Source organism: Streptopelia decaocto (assembly GCF_964273445.1).
Source record: "Streptopelia decaocto genome assembly, chromosome: 6".
Lineage (NCBI taxonomy): Eukaryota > Metazoa > Chordata > Aves > Columbiformes > Columbidae > Streptopelia > Streptopelia decaocto.
Genome location: NC_138660.1, coordinates 44,475,397 through 44,501,136, shown reverse-complemented (window position 1 = coordinate 44,501,136; position 25,740 = coordinate 44,475,397). Strand labels below are relative to the sequence as shown.

The 25,740-nt window shown below is 37.6% G+C and overlaps 1 protein-coding gene across 2 annotated transcripts in view; it reads left to right on the top strand.

The window, feature by feature from the left end:
- Positions 1–25,740, top strand: part of AGPS (alkylglycerone phosphate synthase) — a 56,596-nt gene that overhangs the window by 3,566 nt on the left and 27,290 nt on the right. For both annotated transcript variants that reach the window (XM_082057182.1, XM_082057181.1), the window contains exons 2-8: positions 8,799–8,888; positions 12,521–12,611; positions 16,701–16,821; positions 16,906–16,980; positions 18,596–18,667; positions 20,506–20,585; positions 22,781–22,861. In XM_082057182.1, coding sequence (XP_081913308.1) covers positions 8,799–8,888; positions 12,521–12,611; positions 16,701–16,821; positions 16,906–16,980; positions 18,596–18,667; positions 20,506–20,585; positions 22,781–22,861 — 610 coding nt within the window. The remainder of the gene's footprint in view (positions 1–8,798; positions 8,889–12,520; positions 12,612–16,700; positions 16,822–16,905; positions 16,981–18,595; positions 18,668–20,505; positions 20,586–22,780; positions 22,862–25,740) is intronic.

The following is a 25,740-nucleotide window of genomic DNA, read 5'->3' as shown; positions in this document are numbered from 1 at the left end:
ATTTCTTCTGCAAAGTAGACTTCCTATGGCAAGAATAAAACAAACCAAAACACATTTGTGGTACTTTAGATGTATATCTTTGATCACAGATTTTTTTTTTTCTGCTGTTTATCCAATAGTCACTAGAGAGTGACCTGCAGAAACATGGCTTTCTTGATAGTTCAAAGACCAAACTGTTAAGGATCTTATCCAGACATCCATCACCAGTGAGGGGAGGAAGGAGAGTATGTGGTATTGACTCATAGTCTGTGGGTGTTTATCTAAATGTTCCTGTTTCCAAATAAAAATGCCTCTGGAGGCTAAACAATGTAACTGGAAATTGATGTGTTTGAAGATTGTAATATGCTTCCTACTTTTTTAAAATTAGTATTATGGAGATGGGAAAATGTCTATAAAAAGACAAGCAACTCTATACTTATCTGAGTATCCCGTTGAGGGAAATCTCAGGTGCTGTAAGAGTGGAGAGATTCTATATCTTGATGACATTCCTGGCTTGAATTTTGTATTTTAATGCAGTGTTGCAGTGGAAGATGGAGATCATAGTTGCACAATGTGTGTTGAAGCCTTAACAGGATTATAGGTGTGCTGAAAAACTTATTAAAAAAATTAGGAGGAAGATAACTCCTCCGTGAAATTACTTTTTCCTGAACTTTTTGCTTATGCTGTTGACTGGTTATTTTTAGTAAGCTCAGTTTGGTGGTGAGATTTGAGTTAAAAAACTTATGAGCAGGTATTTTGAGGATTAAGTGTTCAACTTGCACTGCTTTGAAAACAGTAGGATTCTACAGCTCCCCAGGACGCAGTTGTACCCGAGTAACTGTTCTGTCTGCTGGGAAGTGGGAGTGCCTCAGAGGTGGAGTGTGCACTGATGTTAATCTTGCCATAATAGCTTGTATTATAACTTATTCAAATCAAACCATAAACAGTTTGGCCCTTGTTAAAAGGGAATATTGATTGAGTGTAACTAAATGTTGATTCAGTAGCTTGTAGGCTTAAAATTTTTGTCATGGAGCAAGAGAAAGCAGCACAGGATTTCTTTTTTTTTTTTTTTTGTGGAGAAGCTTTCCTGTGAGATGAAGAGAGGCTTGTGGATCTTTTAATTACTGTGGGCACACTGTTCTCCAAGGTATGAGTGTATAGACAGCCACCTGCTTTGTGTCAAGTTCACACCCAGGTTGCTCAGGGTGATGTGTTAATATCTCCTTAAATTCATACAGACTCCTGCAGTTCTTGCTGTGGTTGCTGGTCACAATTAGGACTTTAATAAACAGCAACATGGATTAACTCCTTAAAGAGTTGATACTATTTGAATTTAACAAATAAATTGAAGAGGCTTTGTATCTTCCCACCAATACTCAGAACAATATTTTATAATAAACACTTAATTCTTTAGACAGTGTCTAAAGCAACAGTGGGCACTAAGCTGAATCCTGGTATATCTGACTTCTGAGCTTAAGGTGGTGGAAACTTGGGGCGAAGAAAGAAAGGGCTGGTGCCACTGGAGAGTCTGAACAGAAGATTAAGAGCCTGTTGCATTGAGGAAGGTGTGTCAGTTCACAGGTGGCTTTGTGATTGTATCAAAGCACTTAATTACTAATCAAGGCTAATTCTTGAAGTGGAGAAACAGATAAAGTAAGAAGATTCTCATATGGAAACATTAAGCTGATAAAAGGAGGTGTCATCATCTGAAGGCAAATGTGACTTCATATGCAACAGCAATTCCTATCTGGCATCTTGCTCCAAACAGTTGAATGTCAGGGAGATGAAATGTAAGAATTTAAGTGGGAGACTATGTATTGTTAGATTATTTGATACCAAGTAAACTAAACTGGATATATTAATTGGTTAAATTTTATTAGGAAAAATCCCAGATGCAAGGTGGAAGTGTGAAATATGTTTAATATGTAAAGTACAACATGGATTATTATATGAAAGCAAGTAGCAGCTCACAGCAAAAACTGACTGAATTTTGTAGATTGACTTCTTGAGATCTGGACTGTTATGTACAAGAAAATGAATGTGTGTATATATAACTATTTATTTAAATTTGATTTGTTTATTTAGACTGAATAAACTATTGATGCAATAGACTAATTACTTGGACTTTCTACAAGCTACTTTGAGCTGGAGTGAAGTAAGAACATCTGTAGTGTAACAGGTTGCAGCCCACTAGACTTTCTTTAAATGTTACTATACCTCTTAGTAGAGAACAAATAATGTGAAGTGTTAAAAATCAATTGTAGGCTGAATGTGATGGACAAGCATAATGCCTCTGTAGTGTTGTTATATCCAAAAGAGCTGTTGTGTGCAAGTCTTCAGATTTGATATAGGCCATAAACTCTTCTTCAGCAGTTACCTGATGTATTTCTTACATAGCATGTTAAAAAAAAGGGCACACTGTGCTTTTGAGTACTTAAACCTTTGAAGTCTTATGTCTAAAATCTTGGGTCTGCAATTGCTCTTCACTGTAGACTTAAACTGTAAACATGAGCACAGGTTTGTGTTGCTATATCAGATATTCAGCAGACAGAATAGCAACTGAATCAGGTCTATGTGCAGCTGCAGGGGCTTAGCTGAAGGTGTGGGCTACAGAACCTGTATGTGTCTAAGGTTATAAAACAGATGTTATGTGACTTCAGACTTGAGATTATATTTGTCTGCTGGAGGGAAGAATTATAAGAATGACAAACACAGCAGATACTTCCTGCCTGCAGCACAGTGTTCTTCTCCGGATAAATGATGCTTTCACAAAGCAGCTCTTGAGGTGATTCCTTGGGCTACCTTTCCTAATTTCCAGGAACCTGATACCAATCTACTACTGGCTTCAAAAACACTCTGGCATGGTGTGCTTTACTTGGTTGAAAAGTGTGACTGTAAACCCAAGCAGAGGAGGCTGTTCCAGATGAGAGGGAGAGTGACCTTCTGGTATCACCTGCAGAAAGGGTTCTGAATTTCCTGCTGGTGCTCTGAGATGGTAACCAAAAATCCAGCTGAGGTGGATGGTGAGGAGTTACTGTTTGCGTAGTGTCTTATAATGCCTCAGCACCATAATACTGCCTCAGTTGTACTGCACCCGTGTACTGAGTTTTGCAAGAACTTTGCAACCTGCAAGGCTTTTTTGCATTGTTACGTTACGCAAATAGTGGTGCTTTAGCCCATGTGGTAGCCCTTAAAACTGCTATTTTAAATAATTTCCATGAATGTGCTGGTTCTTGGATTGTGGAACAGGAGTGTCTGTGAGTATTTTATGTATATTTTGTTTCAATGCTGAGCATCAGCTGGTGATTGAATTGAAAATGCAGGTGGTTGCTAGGAAATCGATGTGAGCATGTTGGCTTTGCTCCACCAGACTCACATTGATTCTGTCTGGGTTGGACTGCACTTTCATCATCTATGAATACATGAAACTGTCATTTGCGCTTTGGGTAAATTAGCCTATGTCAGTTTTGTGTTTGAAGTACCAGATCTTCAGATTATTTTGGAGGTGGAGAAAGTTATGTTGATATTTATGTGCTTAGATGGTATGCTTGTGTAATGAAGCAATTATCTTATTTAAGTCACATGATGCTAGTGTTTGGAGTTCATTCATTACTTGGTTCTGATATTTCATTGAACATAATCTCATAACTTCATCATAAAGGAAGAAGCTTTGTGTTTACTTCTGGTGTTATAATATCAACATGCTTTAGACCTTGGAGAATAAAAGGATCTGTTTGTGATACTTTTTGTTTTGCGGTATAGAACTCTTTTTCAACTGGCAGCTGTATGTATGGTGTGTGTAGATGCTTGATACACACTTGTGGTGTGAATTTGAAACTACTGGAAAGTGTTATCCATGGTATAATTTCCATGTGGGTTGAACTTCAGATGCCGAGCCTGGATACCTGTGGGAGACGCTGTCCTTGTTCTTCAGTTTTCTAGGGAGATGCAGAACTTTTTCAGCCAATGATCACTGTGCTTCTCACTGAAACATCAGATTTGGAGAGTGCTGGCAGGTAAAGTTTTGTTGAAATAGAACAGGTCCCGAGGCCTCTCCCTGCCCAGCTGTGTGTCGGGATGCCTTGGGAGCATTAGTTCATTAGTTCAGCTGGGGGGTGTGGGGCCACCCCCCCAGCTGGGCATGCTGCCACCTCATGAGCTTCTGCCCAGTTTGCAGGGGCTTCAGGGGCTGTGACCTGAAGAGCATCCTGACCACTGTCTCCTCAACTATTACGCAGCCAGTTTTCTAGATAAAAGCAGAACATTCTTGACTTACTGAACAAATATTTTGCAGAAAAAAAATCCTTATTGTGTCAAGGCAATAAAATGTGTGTGTATAGAGAAAAATATATATTAAAAAAAGTTAAGCAATCTTTGCTTTGTAGTGTTTCATACATTTCAGTAGTGAATTTATGACTTCTAAGTTAGAAGGCAAGAAAAAAATGGTCAATTCATACTGCTTCTGGCTAAAATATTCCGTATTTCTGCCAAAGATGAAAGTAGAGTTAGTGGGCTTGATATTTTGTTGAAGCCGATGAATAGGAAAGGTGTTGTCTTTAAGTGAAACAGTTCAGATACAATGCAGAGCTGAGTAACATTGTCTTTAAAGCAAGGATAATATTGAATGTTGATGAGTCTGTTATATATATATGTGTGTGTGTGTGTGTATATATATGTATGTATATACATACATATATATACACACACACACACACACACATATATATATACATACACACACATACCTGGAGAGGGGATTGGTAAGAAAGATAGAGATGTGTGTAAATTATGTCTTGCTACATGTAGAACATGTGTGGCATGAACGTGTCAGTTGACTAGAACAAATGGATCATGTTTTTAACATGTTTTGAGATATTTGGGTGCCACTCAGTATTTAGATATTATATGCAGTATATAGGTTATTTTTGTTGTTGTTTTACCATTTAGCAATCATATTCTTTGAGTTCTGAAGAGTGAGGATAGAAATTTATAGCAAGGGAAGTTTTGTTTCAGGTGGTGGAAAATACTGAAGTGTTATAGGATATGTAATTTGTAAAAGTCTAGGTAGGTATGATGATGGTACATATTAAGTTGCAGATCGATGTGTAGTTTGAGTCCCTTGGTTTCAGAGCCAGGATCGGATATGTTGTGTACTCATATTAATGTGCGCCTAGATCTGCGGAAGCTCAGTGATTCTTTCTGATCTTTATACTCTCCTGGAATATGAGTTTGACACTGAGATTTTAGGAATTAAAACCCTGGGAAATACAGAAGGCTCCAATAGTTGCTCAGTCACAGCTTGTATTGTCATGGAAGGGCCAAGGAAAATGTGATGCTGCTCTGGCGGCAGCTCTGCCTGCTACAGCGGGGCATTGCAGGGGGAGCTCGGCTGGGCTCTGAAGGGCTTTTTCTAAGGAATGGTGTCTGTATAAATAACACTGCAAAAGGGAGGTGTGAAAATGAAGGTGGAGGAATACCGTGACAACACTTATGATTAGGAAAAGACTGTTTTTCGTGTTTGCCTTCTGTTTCTTATTATGCTGTCAAATTACAGATTCAATTTCTGAATGTAAGCTGGAAAGAAGAGGAAATGCAGAGCAGGCACATACTGTGTATTTCCTTTGCATGAGGCAGCCTGGGTAGTGAGGCAGAGCTGGTCATGAACAGTGTGCTGCCTGGCCTCTGGTTGGCAGAGCTGCTTGTACATCTTCCAAAAAATATGTCAACTAATATGTAACGCTCTTCCAAAAAGTTCTGCTACAGTCTTTGAATTATATCTGTATGACACTGACAGTGCCTCAGTAGTCTGGGAAACTTTCAGATCTCCTCTGGGTGTCTCCTGCTCTCCTCTGGACTGAAGGTAATTTTCTTGAGGTTTGCCAGCTCCTGTTCAAGGAGAGCAAACCTTTCAGATAGTGTGCGAGAAGATCTAAGCAACTCAGTCTTTACTACAGGCCATATCTATTATACAAATCAGAACTGACTAATCAGTCTTTCAAAATCAGGTCTTTTTTGGGTTCTTTTTTAGGGAGCCACGTGCGGTATTTCCGCTGACTCGTTCTTAGTGTGTAGGCATGAAGTGCTAGGAACTACAGTAAGGAAATCAAACAGCAGTTCTCAAACTGGCAGAATTGTGGTGTGGTGGAACAAAAGAAAGAATAAATGTAAGATGTCTTGCTACAAAAACAGCCCTTCCTCTCTCCAAACGGAACCCTCACGCTTCCTCAGTATAGTTTTGAATCTAAAAATTAAATGTTTACATTTTGTTGAGGGGTATACCTGTCACAAGATATAATACTGCCCATTATGTGAGGATGGGGGAAATCTCCTTTGTTATGAGGTAGCTGAGATGTTTTAGAACCAGCTGTTCCACAAATGTGGGAACTGTTATATTAGATTTTAATTTATTATCACAACAATAAGAGCTATGTTGTCTGGCAGAATAAACCTCTGTGTACTTGTTTTATTCAGGGACATTTCAATCTGAGAGTAAACCCTGAAGAATTGAAACTCTTAACCTCTGTTCTGTATTTTAAAGCCTGATGAAATCAGCAGGTAGTTTAACACCAACCTAGGAAAGCAGGCCCTGAGAAGAGACAAACACTGGGAATGCAGTCAGCTTAGGAGAAAGGCCTTGTATCTGGACCTTTGTTCAGTGCATTAATTAGTTGTACCTCCCCTGGATTTTGTGGGAAGAATCTATATGTACTGACATTAGTACTAATGATACTTTAAAGCTGTGTTTTATCAGTTAATCTCATGTCATGGGTTCCTGTAGAGCTGGTCTTTTGTCTTTGAGTGTCTCCAGCTTTGCAGCTCGTTTCTGGAGCAGGTTACATGTATCACACTTGGCATGTTCGCTGCAGCTCTGCCTTGCAAGGGGACTTACCTCTCTAGGGGGGAAGCTGATTGGAAAAAATATCACTTATTAATATTGAGTCTATTCAGATTTTACAGGATTTGACAAACTATAGAGGTCAGGTATGTAGAAATACTATGTTTAGTCAGCAGAGGGAGAAGTCTTGCCTTGAGGAGGACACAACGATGGGGATTTGAGGGGAACATTTAGTTTAAAAAATAAGATAAATGTCACTTGAGTTGGCCAGTTCTGTGTCAGTCTGTTCTCAGCTGGGAACAGCTTGACTGCGTGTGACTTAGTGTCTTTGTGGAGTTTCTTATAAATACATACAATATTTATAAATATACGTGTAAAGAATATAGGAATACATGTGAAAATAGGCAAGAGTGCATAACATGTATTGAAGACACTTTTTCATAATCTGTCATGTCAGTGGAATAGCACAAGTCATTCCTATGCTGTTGAACAGGAGTCCATACTTGCGCTTTGAGTGAACACTGCATGTGTGAAGACTGAGTCCATGGAGAGAGGTGGCAGCCAGAGAGGCTTCTGGATCCGGACAGCTGCCTGATCAAACAGTTTAATTTTGGCTGAAAGTTTAGAAAGTGTTGCTCAGTGTGGAAGAACAACGTAGGCTGGCTGTTCACAAAACTGTAGTAATTACTAGAGTACTCTAACTGCTCTATAAAGTGTCCTTGAAGTACTAAATTTGTTAAAGGCTCGTTGAAATGTCTGATTCAAACAATTGTAATGAAATACATGTCCGTGCTTGTGTGGGGTTTTTTTCCCCATTTGATGAAAACCTTGTGTATGGGCAGTTTGAAGAAAAATGAATTTTGATTAAGCCAAGTCTATTTCATTACAACATTGACAGTCTGTTAGCAGCCTATGTTAATATTATCTTCATAATGAAAGCCTTTGGTAATCAGTTATCACCCAGTTATCTTGTATGTAATGCTGGATTTATAACTGACTTCAGGCAGTGTTTTCTCTTAATTGCAAGGTCTTTTTGAAGTGGTCACCCGATCATCATCTTACTCTTAACTAATACAGTGAAAGAGTAAGAGTCACATTCACTGGATATAGTGGAGTGAGGTAAATAATCTATTTACAGACTTTAAGATGTCTTTTTAGGAACTAAAATTCAGATTTTTGGTTAGTACTTAATTTCTAATGTAAATAAATAGCAAACTTTTGAGCAAAGTTAGATTAATGTGTAATTACTTTCTGTATCAGAGTTTTAAATATATTTATACTGCTAGATTTTTGACTTCATCATAACTAAGATCCTATGTTTTGGTATGGTTGTGCTTAAGGTATTTCAATTTTATCGTTATTTTTTGTGGTTATGGTTTGTTTTGTTTCTTTTTTTTTAATATTCCTATTCTTATGATGGCATGCTGTGACAGCACATTCAGGTTGTATTTGGTATGTTATTCCTGCAGTTCTTGGGGATTTTTACTTTCCAAAATATTTTCAATACAAATGTCTTTGAGTGCCTCATGAAGTGAATATTATTAAGAATGCAGCGGGATTACAGTAGTGATGTCAAACAACTAAAATTTTTAAATTATTCTCTTGACAGAGGGAAAAAATGCCTAATGTCTTTTTCATTCTGAAAATATTTAGCTATTTGTGTTTTAGTATTCGTGTAGATTTAAAAACAATCATCTTTCAAACATCGTTCTTGCTAATTTCAGCATATCACCATACAGTGTGCATTGACTTAAGATGGTTGTTTTTCTAAAGTATCTTGTCTTTCAAGTCTTAGGATGTGATCTGAAGGAGACAAGATTGGTTGCAGAATGACTTTTAGCTCTAAGATATGCACTGCTGATATGTACTTGATTTCTTGAATTGCTGTCTGATAAGACTTTTTTTTTCTCAAAGCCATGTAACTACAGATCATTCTAGGCTCACAATATGCTAACATTCTCACATATATTTTTCTCCCTTTAAGGCAAGAACTTCTGAAGTGGAATGGCTGGGGATATAATGACTCCAAATTCATTTTCAATAAGAAGGGTCAAGCAGAATTCACAGGAAAAAGGTAATTTGAAAATTTATATACCTGAAGTGTGTTAGTGTTTTTTTTTTTTTTTTGAAAAAAGTTAATCCAAAGAAGACAAAAAACTTGCTTTATCTCATAAAATAGGTTATTTGTTGTTCTGCATTTAACAGGTTTACTGAATTTTATACACAGTAATCTAATGTGGTAAAACAGACTGTGTGGCTTATTGGAAGGTTTATTAAAAGTATTACAAAGACAAATTAATGCAAGTGTTTTCTGTAACTAGATACACTCTCTGCGTTAAACTTCCGTTGGAGAAAGGAATTGGGCTGAGAATCTGCACCGTGTTCTAAAGCTTTAGATAACATTGAGCAGGCCAAAGCAGTTTTGCCAGTTTTGAGAATCTTTTGGGCATAAACAAGTTGCTTTATTAAACTTCCAATTTGTGTTTTAGGTTTCTTAACTGTTGTGAATGGGCATAATTTGTTCTCTGAGCTTAAAAATAAAAACTGCTCTTCAGTTGTATGTTCTGTAGTAGCAACACTTCTGATTTATTACCTGCTAGCTCTCTGTACAGCAAGCTTGCTTTTCCGATAAATACTTTTTTGAGGAAAAGACATTAAAATTAAGTCTACTTGGGGATCTCTAACTTTTTTCCAGTGCGATTTAAGCCTGTCACTTGACATCTTACTGGTTTTTTTTCTGCCTCAGTGGAAAGTAGTCTTGCAGTTTCTTCACTGGTTTTTAAAAAAGTACACTTTTTGTAAGAGTAAAGAAAAAGAATGGAGAAGTAAGTTTGAAATAATACTGTCCTTAAGAAAAATTCTTTCCTGGTCTTTGTGTAAACTAGCAGGAGCTAGTTTGAGTCAAAGCTTCAAAAGCCTAATTTATGTTGAATACTTTAATCCTTAATTTCTTAATTTTCAGGCCCAGATTAAAAAGCAAAGCCTAGTCTTGGGCCCTTGGGTTCACTGTATAATATTTAGGGAGATCTTGATATCTCTCCTTCTGCTAGGATTCTGACTCTTGTCACTTTGCTCATTCTTTCATCTGATATTTTTAGTTTATCTGGAGTAGGTTATGCTGCACAGAAAATACATGCAGTGTGCTTTGAAAGAAAAGTTTAAGGGCTGGACTTCAATTATTTTTTTCAGGAGGAAGCATATTAAGGCTGCTGTTTGAGTACCAGTTGCTGTTCTAGAATGGGAGAGAATGGTGTTTTCTTCCATTGGCATTCTCTCTCTTACTCCTGGATAATATTAGAAATGTCCTGTTGGGCACCACCAGTGTAGTTTCTATGGAATACTTTGTCACAGTAGCAAAGGAGAGTCAAGTGAAAATAGGAGAATAGGCATCTGCAAAGATACGGTAAATACCTTGTCCTTTTAGTATCTACTTAAAGATCTGTTGATAAATTTGTCTAATAGGTTTCAAGTCTGTCTTCCTCTATAGCATCCTCTGGCACAAGTTGCAGGTTGCTGTTGTGTCAAGTGCTTGTGTTTTATACCAAGTATCCCTTACTGTGTTGCAGGGTTAGGTTAATGCCAGTTCTTAAGCCCATCTACTGCTTTATTGATTATACAAGATTCAGTCATATCCTCTCTTCTCCTTTCTCTCCGTGCTGGGGAATCCTGGGCTCTTTAGTCTCTGTCAGGCCCCTTGGTCTTTATAGTTGCTGTTCTCTGAACCCTCTACCTCCACTATGTCTTTCTGGAGATACAGGGACAAAACCAGTGTGTAGCACTCAAGGTGTTGGTACCTCGGAGTTCCACAGAGCTGCAAAAAGAGTTGAACTGTCTTCTTTTGTATGCCTGCCTGGCTGATGCATAACACTGGCTGCTGTTGTATGTTGTCAATGAAGATGCCATGATTTTTCCTATATTAACTACCAGTCTGATTCTGCAAAGTATGCAGGTAACTTTTTTTACTCTTGGAATTATCTACATCTTCCTTCTTTGTCTGCTTGGGTTTAAGGTACTGAGTTCCATCCTATCAGTGTAGTATCTGTTTACCCAAAAGAGCTTAGTATTATTCACCTGGTTGGAAAGACCATCCAGATCACTGATGAAAACTTGATGTAAAACAGTACCAGTATGTGGCACGTTGCACTCCTGAGCCTGTCTTGGACAGTGATCAAGAAACCTTGCCCTTTGCTTCTTGACTTTCTTATCCTTTAGCCTGTAGGAGAACCTTTTCTTTAGTACTATACAAATGTATTATCTCAAATAGCTTTTAGGGTTGCATATAGCTGCAGAGGTATAAAGGAGTGTGAAATTTAATGTTACTTATATCTCCTTTATTCACTGACAGTTTTTACACACTCATAGAATTCCAAGGGTTAGTTAAACAGGATTTCCCTTTATGAAAGTCATATTGACTTTCCCAAGAGACCATGCTTTTCCATATATCAAGTGATCTTTATTATAGACTCTACCATCTCACCAGAGAGAAATGATTCTTACTAGTCTAGAAAAGAAAGCACACCAAGCTGACTTGAGTGTCTCTGTACCTTTGCAAATGCAAACTTTCATGGCTTATTGCACTTTCCTTTTTATAGAATTCACTTAACTGTTTCATGTGGACATGATGAAACAATAACAGCGGTCACAAGAACAACTGAATGCTGTCTTGCAAGCTGAAGAGTCTAGCTTGAGTTGAGATAGGGTTATAGCCTTTTATCTATAGCAGTAGTGTAGGGTTTGTTTGCCATAGGAGAACTGGGAGGTGGTTGACATGAGGAAACAAAAGGAATTGATCTTTCTGTGTAACAGGTGACTTAGTTGTAGAGGTGGTTGCAACAGCTCTGAGGACAGGGTCATAACTGAATTAACAGTGACTGAATAATCTCAGAAGGAAGACCCATGAGGTTTAATGCAGTGACCCAGGTACAAACTATAGTAGGGATTCTCAGCTGCTGAAAGTTCTTAATACCAAAGAAAGGTCCTTTTTCTGTTTTCTTTGGAGAATGCTTGTGCGTACATAAACATACACAAGGTGTGTATATGTATACACTTAATAGATTATCCCTGGTTTGTGTCCTCAGCCCTCTTTGTTTTCACACGTGGTACACATATTCACCAACAGCTCCCTTGTCTGTAAGCCTTCATCTGTTACATGGCTAAACTCTTGCCAAAGAGTGTGTGATAGAAATAAATTCATGTTGTCTGATGGATTCTGATACATTCTGATGAGGGCAGAACCTTCAACACTGTTTTCCTCTTAACATGTAGGGTGTATTGAGCTGTGTCTGTGTGTCTGAGACTGTTGCTGTTCACATTGCATCATGTCCTTACACACTTTGTCCTCTGCTTGTAACTGCCATATAAACTGTGACACTGCTTTCTGTCCTACTGAAAAGGAGAGACCTTTCTTAGAAGTAAAGACTGGGGGTGGGGGGGTGGGATATCTGAAAAGCCTTATGCCACAATTCCCAAAGATCATGAAGGTAAATAATGCTCAAGATATTGACAATTGATTTTGTGTGGAGTACAGAACAATAAAATACAATGAAATGTGCAGCGGTGTGAAAACTAAATCTGCAGAAGCTTTGCAGGCTTGTAGGTAAAGAATTTGGTTTAAAATTTAAGTATTTGTGCATACATAAAATCAAAAGTGTATCTGACATACAGTCTTTTAATTTAAAATGACCCTGTGTAATATTGACTTTTCAGGTACAGATTAGGTGGTATGGTATTACCAACTTTTAAGGAATGGATAGAAAAAACCTTTGGAGCAAGTCTGGAGCACAGAACTACCTCTAGAGTAAGTAAATAGCTGAACCAGTTCCTTTGAACATTAGTCTTGGTGGTAATCAAGACCACATTGTTAAAGATGATTCAGCTGTTGTCCTGAAAGTCACCTTGCATGTTATTGAAATATACTGTATTAATATTAATGCACAGTTTTTGAAAAAAGTGTTCCACATGAAATGTTTGACTTAGCATGACTTGTGGTTCCAGGTTAACTGGTAGTGCTTTTGTTGGAATCGAAGTCTCCAATACCAGGAGGTGTGTTTGTCCTTGTTTGTAGGTTGCTTTTCAAGATGTGGAAACTGTTAGCCTAGAGGAAATTGTTTATGCAACTTGAGCACTGTTCATGATAACAAAGACAGAAGGTTCAGTGAAGTTAAACTGTGCTGTATTTTGAGTGTATTTAATTATACCCAAAGCCTGTTTCTTCAGTCTTCCCAGTCAAGACATACTTTAATCTGCTATGAGTTGCACAGTCTCCATCTGCCAAGATATTTTGGAAAAAACTCTTGATGTGTTTTCCTTGACCAGGATTGCTCTTAAATGTCAGCTGCTTTAATTTGCTGTGACCAGAGGTCTTGAGAGACATTGTTCCCTTTCTACATGTAGAGGAAAGAATAGAACTAAGAGTCAGGATGAGGGTGGATTCTTGAATGGCGTCTTGGTTTCACAGTATATCTTGCAAAACAGGTTTTAAGGATATCTGCCAGCAATGTTGAATGCTTTCCTGTTGTGTTGTGCCCCTCTGGTTCTGACATTCTTGTTGCAATCTGAAACAGGCTGACTGCCTTGACACAGACTAGGACTCTTTACAGTCTCCAGTGTGTATCTGGACTTCTCATAGCTATTCTCAACTACTACTGTAGGTCTCCCTTTTTCATGTCTCTGTCATGGTTCCTAGTTATCTTTCCAGTTGTTATGCTGTACTGGTCCTTCACCTTCTATCATCTGAGCATGAAGGAACTTGAGTATTGGAAAGGCAGTAGGAGAAAGATCTGGACCATTTGTCTTTCTATCTCATCATTTCCTGCTTCTCTTCTATAAGACTGGAAGATTCCCTGTTCCATGTGTTTTCATTTGTTTGCCTTTTTCCTGCTATAATTAGTAACAGTAAATGTACCTGCTTCTGTGATGCTCTAGGCCTGGTGTTTTTTTCCTTTTTCAGACAAGAATCCCCAAAGATAACAGTCTAGACCTAGTTCACATGGGCTTACCGTCTAGCCTTTCAGTGCACAATCTTAAAATATTACAATACCATAAAAATAAATAAAGGTATATTTTTGCTTGGCATTGTATGTAGGATTTATATGGACAATATTAACTCTTTAGTCTTTTGTTTTCAAAGATGAAAACAAAAGGATTAAAATGCTTATGGAAGAGAGATAAAAATCAAGATACTTAAAGCCACCTGGAAGGAATTGTCATAGTACTTTGTATTCCTCTTATGGACAAAAAAGATCTTCAGGCACTTGATGTTCAACTTGAAATGATTGTTCTGTCTATGGAAATCCATGAGGAAACTAAAGTTTAAAATAGAAAATGTAAGCACAGCTAGCAGGGATTTTTTAAGTGGCTTAAAGATCTTATTTGGTACCTGGTTCTTTGTTTCTTATGTTTCCCAATTTCTGTCAGAGCTCTGGTATTTGGGTTAGCAAACAGGACTGTGTGAATGTGTATTAATAGCAGAATAGTAAGAGCTGAGAGCAGCATTCCAGGACCTGAGTTCTTCTGTGCTTGTTGTGACTGACCCCTACAATCATGGTCTCAGCAGCAGTGTACTCCTCACCTAAGCAACACTTGATCTCAACTTATGTGTTTGTAGGTGACAAAGTGAATATGTTGGAGGGAAAAGTCTTTCTCAGGTGTCTGACACCTTATTTCAAGAAGTGTAATGTTATCCTTAAAGCAAGTCAGAACAGCACTTACCCTCTTCCAGAAGTCGAATCATTGTTGAAACTATATTTTCACTAGGCCATGTCTCCCATATGAAAACTTCAAAACAAACACTTGGCTGTCCTTTTGAACCTCTAAATGTTAGCTATCAGTCATGAACATCCCAGGCAGATATTGCTTTCTGAATTATTCATGTAAGTACTCTTAATTTCTATATAACCTTACATAGTTTCTTGTAGGGTGGACAGGCAGGCAAGTTCCAACACCATGGGTGTTTTAACTGCCTGAAAACTTTACTGTTGAAGGTTAAAACTTCCCTTCTTTGGCTCTTATTACTTTGAGAATCAAACCCATTCAGAATAGGCTGCTGCTGTGGTGGCAGATGGGAGACTATTAATCTCTATTTCCTTTGCTGTTAGTTTGGTAACTGGTGCTATCCTCTAAGCTTGTATCTTAGAGATGCATGTTGGCAAAAAGTATCAACTGTTCTGGAGGTTATGTAGAGCAAAGATAGGCAAAACTCTGTTCCAGGAAATAAAAGCTGAATGGGTGTGTATACTTTATTTTTTTTTTTTGGTAGAAGACTGAAACTTCAGAAGGTGAAAGAAAAATGAATTCAGTATTGCTGTTTGCTCTTTGTAATTTCCAAGAAGTGTAGGCTAGGCTGGTCAAAGAAATGTTTTTTGACTATGTGAAACACTATACAAAATACTTTTTGCTGTAAGCAACCTCATCCTGCCATCATTAGGCAGCCTGTACTCTTTCCTAATGGGTTTATAACAAAATTGCAAGAATGTTCTCCTATTTGAGTTGAAGATGATTTCTGTTAATTTGTCAGTAAGGTTTTCATGACAGATTTAAAAGCACTGGACTGTTCTAACTAACTTTTGTGCAGCTCCTAATTTTTAGGAGTGTATTTAAAACAAAAGATGGCATAGTAAAATTTTCTTTTGCAATAGGATTTGAAGTCCAGAAGTTAGTTTCAGTCATAAGACAAGCCTTATATCTAATTTTAAACTACTTGATTTGAGGCCACTTGTAGCAGAAAACATATTGCTTTAGGGAGGTTACCTGTAGAAAAGTATACATAAATTTACTGGCTCCATTTTTAAGGAGAAAGAAAAAAAAAACAAACAAACAAGGTTTTGGAACCATCAAAGAACATTAAAAACATTACACTTAATGTCAACAAAGATCTTATTTTTTTGGAACTGGATTCTGTAAAGCATCCTCATTCTCTAAGTGGGTTTAAAAAATAAACACATGAACTATGTTTTTATGTGCCTGATGTCTAAAGTGGACTCTAGAAAAGGGAATTAAGTATCTAGGTCTGCATTCTGAGAAGCCCTTAGAATACTATATGACATGTGTTGTAAGGACCTGGAAGAACAGGTTGTTTAAAAAACCTCAAGCAGGGATTCTCCCTCTGGATCTGCAGAACCTTGATTCAACCCCAGTTGGTAAGCCAAAATGTCCAGTGTACCTTCTTTGAAAGAAAATTTTTTTCCAAGGTGTTGATTAGGACTTCTAGCTAGAGGCTTTCTGGAAACACATGTATGTTAGTGGCTGAACAGGGATTTTTATGAAGTCCTTCTGATGTGTGAGGTCAACTCAAAGTATGCTGGTTGTGTTAGATCAGTCAAACTTAGTTTTGCCTTGCTTTGGACTTAGGATTAGGCTTTGGTCCAAAATGGATTTAACTTCCACTACATGACAGGAGGAGGAGGGGAGTGGGTTGGTAGAAACAGAAGTAGATTTGCAGGGTGCTTAGCTGCTTTAGTATGTATTCCTCTGTATTGGAGGAGGGATTTATATTCAAAAAGGGATTGTGACCTTCCATTCTACCCCTTTATCAACAAGAGAGTCTGTAGTTCTGTTCAAGCAGCTGTTTTTGTTGGATCTTGGGAAGTCTTTAAAAAGGTATTTTGTTTGGTCTGCACTCATAAGGTGGTGCATTTCTCCAAACTTCTGGGGAGGGAAAAGGATAAGAATGTGTTATTTGAATAAAACTTCCTGTGTGCATCTGGTCAGCTGAGTACCAGGTAGGACAGGGGATCAGCAATTGAAGGTGAGGAAGAGAACTTCTGTATTTCTGATCTGAAATAGTTGTTTTGGGTATCAGTTAGTGTTAACCTGTTATTATTTCTGTTGTACAGAAATGCTATAACAGTGAACCTACCTTTACTGAACTCACTTTCTTATATTGTAGGCATCCTTAAATGTTAATGATGTACCTCCATCCATTGTAAATGAAGAATTTCTTCAGGATCTTAGAGCCACTAAAATCTCATATTCGCAGGATGCAGAAGATCGGGTATTCAGAGCTCATGGTGAGAGAACTTCATTTATGATGTAACTGTGCTGCTTTTGATGCTTCCTTGTTTGAACTTGTTAACTTACTGTTTGTGTTTCAGGTCACTGCCTACATGAAATATTTGTACTCAGGGAAGGAATGTTTAAGCGAATTCCTGATATAGTTGTATGGCCTGGTAAGCTTTAATTGTCTTACTCTTCTTGTCATGGGGAAGCTCTCTTGGTTCACTGACTTCACTCATATTTATAGAAATTGAAGGAATTTTCTCATGAATGGTAACCGTTCTTGTTTAATATCTGGATTGCAGATTGTGCTCGTGAAATCCCATCATTTTGTGGGGAAGTCAAATTTATTAAATATAGCTGAAGTTTCTGTTGACAGCTGAATTTGTGACTTAAGTAACCATGGTGTAATTTCAACTTGTATGTTCACCAAGAATAGTTGTCTAAACTGCAGTCTAAGTCTTGTTTTTGAAAGGAGTATGTAACAGTAGAAGGGTAGTGAAATGTTTGCATTAAAGAACTTTGGTTTATAACATGTTGTTCTTTATTAAAAAAGATATAGCACCTCTAACTCCTATCAGAAAACTTTACAAAGGATCATTGACTTGAAGAAAGAGCAGTGCAACCTGAGTGCAGGCTAGGCTTGCTTTAAACAGAATAATAACTAATGCTGTTGTACATAATCCGTAGCAGAAAATATGCTTGCTTCTTTCTGGTAGAAGGATACAAATACTTAAAACTGATATGACTTTATTTGTGCACTTGTGGGAATTTTCTATTTGAGTCATGATTCTCTGGTCCCTGGGAGCTACTTCCAGTAGCTAACCAAAAAGTCAGTTGATCTCAGTAGCTGCCAATTTCTGTTCAGCTGTACAAATCCAACTGTTTCCTTACCTTTTGTAACTTTCTGATATTTTAGCTGCACTGCATTAAACAGCCCAAAATTTCTGGTAAGAACTTAGTCTTAGCTCAAGTTTGCTTCCTTTATTTAGGGGGAAAAAAATCTCATATGGGAGGCATAAAAAGAGGTGCTGTAAATGCATCTCGTTACTTGAGTACAGGTATTGACATGACAGCAGTGATGACTATGAACAGCACTTGTCACAGCTTTTTGTGCAGCTCCAAAATGAATAAAGTGATTGACTTACCACTGTGGAAAGCTGTGTGTCAAGAGCAATGTAGCCAGAGTTTATAAGCATGTTTATTCAGTTCTGCTCATTCTCTGCTGTTTGCACAAGCTCAGGTACATGCTGTATTTTATCTTCTTCCTTGCCTGTGCACGAGCATTACTGCTTCCTTCTTTGACCAGATACAGAATACATTGTGAAAAAGTAAATTTCACCAGCAGCTCTGCTTCTGAAACTGAATGTTGGCCAGGAGGAAAAATGCGTTGTTCAGCTCTCAGAAGAGACTTCTTTCTCACTTAAATTGGACCACTTATTTTCAACAAAAGCTTTAAATTTTGTTTTCCCAGACACCTAGATTAATTGTTAACTGTTTGGTAGCCCACCTTGCCCTGAGAATTTGCATATTTCAATTAGTGAGTAGAGCAGGAGACTAAGGCTATAGTTAGTTCTTCAAATGTAGAATTGTTTCAGGTTTGAACTTTGCCCTGGAACTATGATACTTCTGAGCCCAGCTCTTATTTAGTGCTTAACCCTTTGAAATGTCATCCTTGCTTGTGTCAGAAAAGGAGCTACTGCTTATTCAGAAAGCACTATTTAGTACTAAGCACAAATAATGGTACTATGCATAACTCCTGGTTTTTAATTGTTTGGACTCTTTTAGTTTGCCATGAAGATGTAGTTAAAATTGTGGAATTAGCCTGCAAACACAATCTCTGCGTAATACCGTTTGGCGGTAAGTGTTATGGAATCTCAAATCTGTTTAACGTTACTAGTGAAAATATATTATACTTGGATTTGATTTAAATATGTGATCTTAGTGATATTTTGTAACAATAATTCAATAGTTAGAAATTTTTTGGGGAGTATTTTAAATGTGGTCTTAATTTTTTTTGTGATCTTACAGTATTAAAAGCTGCTATATTCAATTTAGTGGAAGTCATTAAAAGTATGTCAACATCTTGAATATTGAATGTGCAAGAGGAATGATTGAATGAAGCTGAAATCTACCTCTGTGCCTTGGAAGTCTTCTAGGAAATACATCAAGAAATTCAAATATCTGTGTTAGAGATATTGTGGTTTTGGATGGATTACTCAGGCTCTGTTCCCAGAAACCTATATAAATTAGGGTTTTTTTGTACTGTTGACTCTCGTAGGTCCCGTGAGGATTGTGGTCACACACTGTACTGCGAAAGCATTAACCATAATTCTAATTTTCTTTTAGACGTTGTTCAGTTTGAGAGTTAGAGTAGAGGTTCCTGTGACAAAGGGTTTTCAGGAAATGTTCCAGGTGCAGAGCACAGGTAAAGGCATCTATAATCTGTGTCTTTCTCAGCCTAAAGAACTTCAGGTTTTTAGTTGTGGATACTTTTTCCTCGAAGCCTGCTGAAGTAGAGTCATGAGCTGCTTTGTTTTGACTCAGCTCAGGGAACTTGGGATGTTGGCTTTCATGAGTTCATTCTGTGAGAAGCTTTTTGATCAAGAACTCTTAATTCTGTGGGATAGATCTGTGTGTTTTACTTGGTACTTGCTTATGCTGTAGGAGAGTAGTCCCTGCAGGAAGGACATTTACTATTTGAGAAGATCAGCATGTCACTTGAAGGCAACACCAAACCAAAGGAGCTGTTTTTTCCCCTCAAACACTGTCACTCTTGCCAGATCTGTAGAGTTGTAAGGCTGCTGCAGGTCACCTTTGGAACCAGTAAATTGGTACAGCTGCAAGCAGCAATACTGACTATCTTTTGTTCACTGAGCAGGATAGAGAAAGATCTTTAGATTGTTTGCCAAGTCTATTTGTACTGGACTATGGTTAACTTCTGGAGTTGCTACTGTAGGAGTTGGTATTTGAGGAAAATGCCACCTTTCCTGTCATTGGAAACCAAGTTAACAGGCTTTACTGCTCTTGGAGGCTGTTGTATTAGTTGACACTGTCTCTGTACTTGCCATTGGTTTTTCACTGTGTATCTCTTAGCATCTTAGTCTCTTTTCCTATGGCTCTTGCAGCCTTTCAGAAGCCAAAGGCTTCTTAGAGCCTGTTCTGGGACATCCTATAAAGATACATTAGAAAGCTCCAAAGAAGTCTGACATTTGGTTTTATTTTTTTTTTATAGTTATACCCATTTAGTTTCTTTCATGCTTTCAGATAAGTATTGCGTTCCTCTATTAGGTAGACTTTTAAGCCAGCTTTCTAGGTAGAAGTATAGTGGCTTCCATAGTGATCTCAAAAGTATATATAGAAACCATAGCTATCTCTGTTTCTTGGATGGCTTTTTTATCCTTCCCTGTTTTTAAACTATTTTGGACTTGAAAGAAGCAGCTGAGATGGTAACAGAATTTCACTGTTTGTTATTGAGTGCTGTTAAAGCACTGTCAGCTCCAGTGCTGCATTGATTTCTGTGAAACCTGGTTTAGGAGAATGGACAGCCTTAAAAGGCTAATCACCAGCCTCAAACAGTTAACTTGAGTGATCTTACTTTATTAAGTTTAATATCAGAAAGGAGGGAGTGAGAGGGATGGTATGTGAAGAAAAGCTACCTGGGAATTTTGTGATCAGTGTCACTCCCATATTTGCAGGAGGGACGAGTGTCTCTAGTGCCCTTGAATGTCCTGAAGAAGAAAAAAGAACAATTGTCTCACTGGATACATCACAAATGGTATGTCACTCTTAATGTTTTATTTCTTTAAAATTATCCTTTGTTTACTTTGGTGATAACCAGCGATTGAGCTTTCTTTGCAAGAATAAAGTAGGGATGGAAGTATTAATCTGTACCATGTATGATTAAATTGATACACCTTCAGTTTAACTGATATTTTGCTGATATTAGCCCTGTAGCACTTCATATGACCTGTATGTATTTAGTAAGAGAAAAATCACTGTTAGGCCTCCTTATAGCAGCTTTAAGTGAGAATTGGAGGAAGCTGCTGTTCTTCTATATTGGAACTTGTATCTGAGGTTAAATGAAAGGCCAGGAGGTAGTTATTTGTTATTACAAATTTCACTAGTTTTTGCAGACTGTAAAAAATACTTAAAGCAAAGGTTGGCAAGGTGACCTAGTATCTATAAATCAATTTGAAGGATCAACTTTAAAGGCAAAAATTTAGATTTTTAGTGTAGATAGCATCTAGAGAATGTGAAGTTCATAGCTTTATGGCAGTCTAGAAATGGAGTTCTTTAAATTTTAGTGCTGGTTTTCATATTTCCATTATGAAGGAGCTTCATACTTTTAAAATGATAGTTTTATGACTACATGGTAATGAGATGCCTCAGAAAGAGCTCTATCTTTGATGTAAGGCTCTGCTGCCTCTGAGCACCTGCTGAGCTTATTAACTCCTGTAACCTTGAAGGTAAGACCTGGGGTTTGGCTCCATTTTCTCTACTCAGTGGTGCTTTGGTTACACTTATTTCTCAGCGTGTCTGGCTACAAAGCGATTTCTTCTGCAAAGGCAGTAGCTGTGTATTGAAGGAAGCTCTTTGGGTGTCTGTATGGTGTGAAATGTGAAGAGTGCGATGCTGAGCCAGGTCTTCGTTTGAACGCATTGATTCATAGCCCATGGCTTTGACTGGGGGTGGGAAGGGAATGTGGTTAACTTGTCATGCTTTTGTGTCAGCTGGATATGTAAGTGTACACCAAGTCAGAAAAGAGACCATTTTCATGTGTCTCTAATAACTCTGCAAGCCAATTCTTTTACTCATTAATGAGGAGGGAAATAAAGATATGAAGATGAAAAAGAAGCATTGTCAGAGTTAAAACCTGGATGTCTCAAAGCAATTAAGATGATTCGCTAAGCTTTAGTATTTTAATAGACACTTAATGGGCATTTTTGTCTTATGTGTAGGGTCCATATTGCAAAAAAATTGATTTACATAAGCATCTTAGATCAGTTAAGTGGTTTATGTTGAAACTAAAGGTGTCTGAAAAGAGCTGAAATAGCTGGCTTTGAATAATTCATCAGCTCAGATGTTGTGAGGGGAGACAACTGCTTAAAAGCAGAGTTTAGTTGGACTGCAAGATGTCCATATTTGTTGTTTGAAAAGTCAAGGCAAAAGGAAATCAGAGCTGTTCTCCTTCTATACAAAATTAATATACAAAATTATAGAAGTACACCAGCAGTGTAATTAATAAAAACAAAGAGTAGAAGCCGAAGCTTCTGTGTTGTCCTTATATAAAGAAAGCTAAAACCATATTTGTTAAGTTTCTCCTTCAGATGGACTGTCCTCATCGACAATCATGGCTAGTGTACCATGTAACTTGCAGTGTTTACTATTTTTTCCTGTTTAGTAGAATATACTAATGGGACAGTGAGTGTCTCATCAGACAAAATGATATAATCCTTCCAAATATCTTCAGTTTTTAAAGTATGTACATAATCTGATATCCTGTAGTAATATCGTGATTTTTGCTTTCTGTGTCAAAATCCAAGAGCTGAATTGGAATAACTTAATGTGGCCTATTTAATCCATTGAATATGTTTAGGAATACTTTTCTTGCTGTAACTTAAGGACTGAAGGTGCCTGAATCCAGACATGTTAATTGTGAAAATCCTTGTATGGCTTAACTTCTGTAAAAGTTTTGACTTAATTTTTTTTCTGTCTTTTCTATATTATTTCTGTAAACATTCCTAGTATAAATTAACTAGTAAGTATATGACTCTCTTACAGTGATGACTTCATAAATTGTAACTTGCTGTGTAGCTGTTTGAGGGAGCTAAGGGCTCAGCTTCCACAGCTGTAATAACTGGAGTTGTATTAATAATAAACTCTGTGACCAAGGATGTTGATCCTATAGCATTAGGGAAGGAAATAAACAAAAATATTTAGCACTGATTCTTAGTTTTGGCTTTTCAACAGAATCGGATTCTCTGGATAGATGAGAAAAATTTAACAGCTTGTGTGGAAGCTGGCATTGTTGGACAAGATCTGGAAAAACAGGTATTTTTACCTTGTCAAGCACTAGTATTTCTCCATAGTACTCTTAGCTGTTCCTCATGTCTTGCCTAAATAATTGAATGCTAGCTTAGTTTTTGTGTTTTCAGGCAGACTTGTGTGGTAAGCATTATGTGCATGGCTGTGAACCAAATGCTGTATTTGAACACTTTCTTGCTCTAGCCACAAAATGGCATTACAATAGTAAGCTGTGCTTCCTGTTCCAGACCTTAGAATACATCTTGTGATTGCAAGGCATGACACCTGGTGCCGATTACCAGAAAAGGTGCAAATTGTCATTTTGTGATGCATGTTTTAGTCATTTTGGCCAGAGGTAGTTTCCTCAGGTTAGAGCGTAGAACAGATTTGCTGCTGTTGCTGCTTCCTAAGACCAGGTACAGAAGAGAAGCAGAAAGGATGGAGAGCTGCCCAAACCAAGAGTCCAGTGGAAGATGAGATCACCTTCATTTCTAAGTGACCTCTAGTGGCTTTTAATTGCAGTTTATCAGATGAGCCACATCACCTTCTTTAGGGTCTTTCTCAGTGCAAGTTGTGGATGTTTGTTACTATTCTTCAAGATGTGCAGTTCTGCTTATCTAGAAATATATATTCTAGGACTTGTTTCATAGTTAAATGTTGTCTAAACTTTTCTTAGTGCCTAAATGTATTTTACAAATATACAGAAATTTGAAAGGATTTTTGAACTTTTTTAGACGACTTTTTAGAAGAAAATTTGTCATACTTGACAAGCAGAGCTGTTTCTGATGAGAGAGCCATTCTTGCCTCTTATTTTCCTTTTTATCACTTGATATAGCATGTTAACCTTTCTGGATCAGTTTGTTTCAAGATTGGAATTAACATGCAAAGAGAATATTTTCTGCATTAAATGACATTTTTTCTAGGGTAGTAGTTTGATATTTCACTACTATCCTATGCTTTAAACACCACTACTCTTCCTTTCACTGAGAGTAAGGGACAAAATTCCATTGCTGCTTATAGCCCTTATGAACTAAAATACTACTGATGTAGTTATTTTTGAATATTTTTTGATCAAAAAACTTTTTTCAATCAGGTGTTGGACTATGAGAAGTGTACTGGCTGTCAGTTTGTTCAATATTGAATATAAACAAGTATTCACACAAAGGGTTTGATACATGGAGTGACTCTGAGCATGTGAGGGCTTACATGCATTTCCTTCAACATGCAAAGAATACAACATCAGATAATTTACTTTGTGTATATATGTTTATGTTTTAAAAACTTATTACATATACTAGAATTCCAGCATTACTAGCAAATGGGATGTGATTAAAGCTAGGACTTCAAGTTGTGCTTGTTTGTATAGTACCATCTGAGCATAACTGTGACTTTAGTATAGTTACTGCCAACGCAGACTTCCACTGGAGTACAGGTAGAATGCAGAGATAAATTTGGACCGTGCAAAGAGGGAACTGTTTGAAAAGGGGTTTTCTTGGTTGGTTTGCAGCTTGCTAGTATTAAGCTTTGGATTGGAGACTAATCCAACTTCTGTCTTCATAACAGATTTTACCAGCATTATCTAGGAATTATGTTGCAGTGAAGAGGTTTGCTTCTTACTGTGTTCCTAACTTCCTGGGTGCTGGAGTTATTAATAGGCTATCTTATTTACAGATGACATGAAACCTATAACGGTAACTAAAATCAAGCACTGAATTCTACACAAATAAGATCTGGAAAACCTGATATTTGACAAAAGTTAGGCTGTAAGTGTTGTAATGGGGGATTCAAAAATCAGTGTACACTTCACACATTTGTCTGTCTTAGCTAGTGACTCTAGTGTGAATGTGACACTGTCTTCTGTGGGATGAGAACCCCAGATATTAGTGGGTTCTGTAGAGGAGCCTCAAGTTACTTGTTTTTGTCAGAACAGAATATGGAATAATAGCTGATAGTTGAAGACTAAGGGTGACAAATGGATAACAAAGGTAGAACAATACTTGATATCTTTTTGTAAGAAGCATTATCAATCAGACTGTGATTCTGTAGGAATAGTTGGTACATGATCATTTGCTGGATGGGGCTGTCTCTTGCAACTGCAATGTGCATAGCAGAGTCCTGTTCTGTCAGTGCTTTTAGCATGTGCTGTTCATCCAACAGGATTCAAGGAGTTTAGACTAAGTGCTGTATACGTGCACAGCCAGTTATGAGCTTCCAAGTGCATGGTCTTCTGCTGTACCTGTGTTTATACAACTTGTAGAAATTGGTAAATTGTAAGAGCAGCAAATTTCTTGTCCTCTTGAAGAACGAGGATGGTGCAGGCTCTAGTGCTTCCCTAATACATGACCAGTGAGCATCTAAAGCCACAAGCTCCTCTCCTGTGAGGACTGTGACCTAGATGAGTCACTGTAGATGTTGTATAGAAGTGACTTCCAATTTTTTAAGTTAGAACCACTTTGTACAACAGAACGTAGTTAAGATCCACATTGTGTGGTATATTTAAATACCGATGTCCAACTGGATTGTTATCAGTTGGTCAGTGCAAATTGGTCGTCTCAAATGTGCTAACACAGTTTTTGCTTAATGTGAGACTGCTGGGTCTTTAATTTTTCCTGTCCAACAGCTTTGGTGTTGTGATTCTGAGGCATCCAATCAACCTCAGGTGCTGTGCAGATGGCAAAGCCAAGCTAATGCAGAAGAATGAGAAACAAGTGACTACTTAATGTACAGGAATGCATGATCTGCATCACAAATAGTTGACAGCATTGCATACAGGAAGCCCAGCCAGATGGTTGTATATTATAACACATCACTCCTTGAGAGAATTAAGTACAGGCAATTTGCTCACATTTTCTGCAGACCTGCTGCATATCACATTAGGATAGAAAGAAGAGATGAAGTGCCTTATT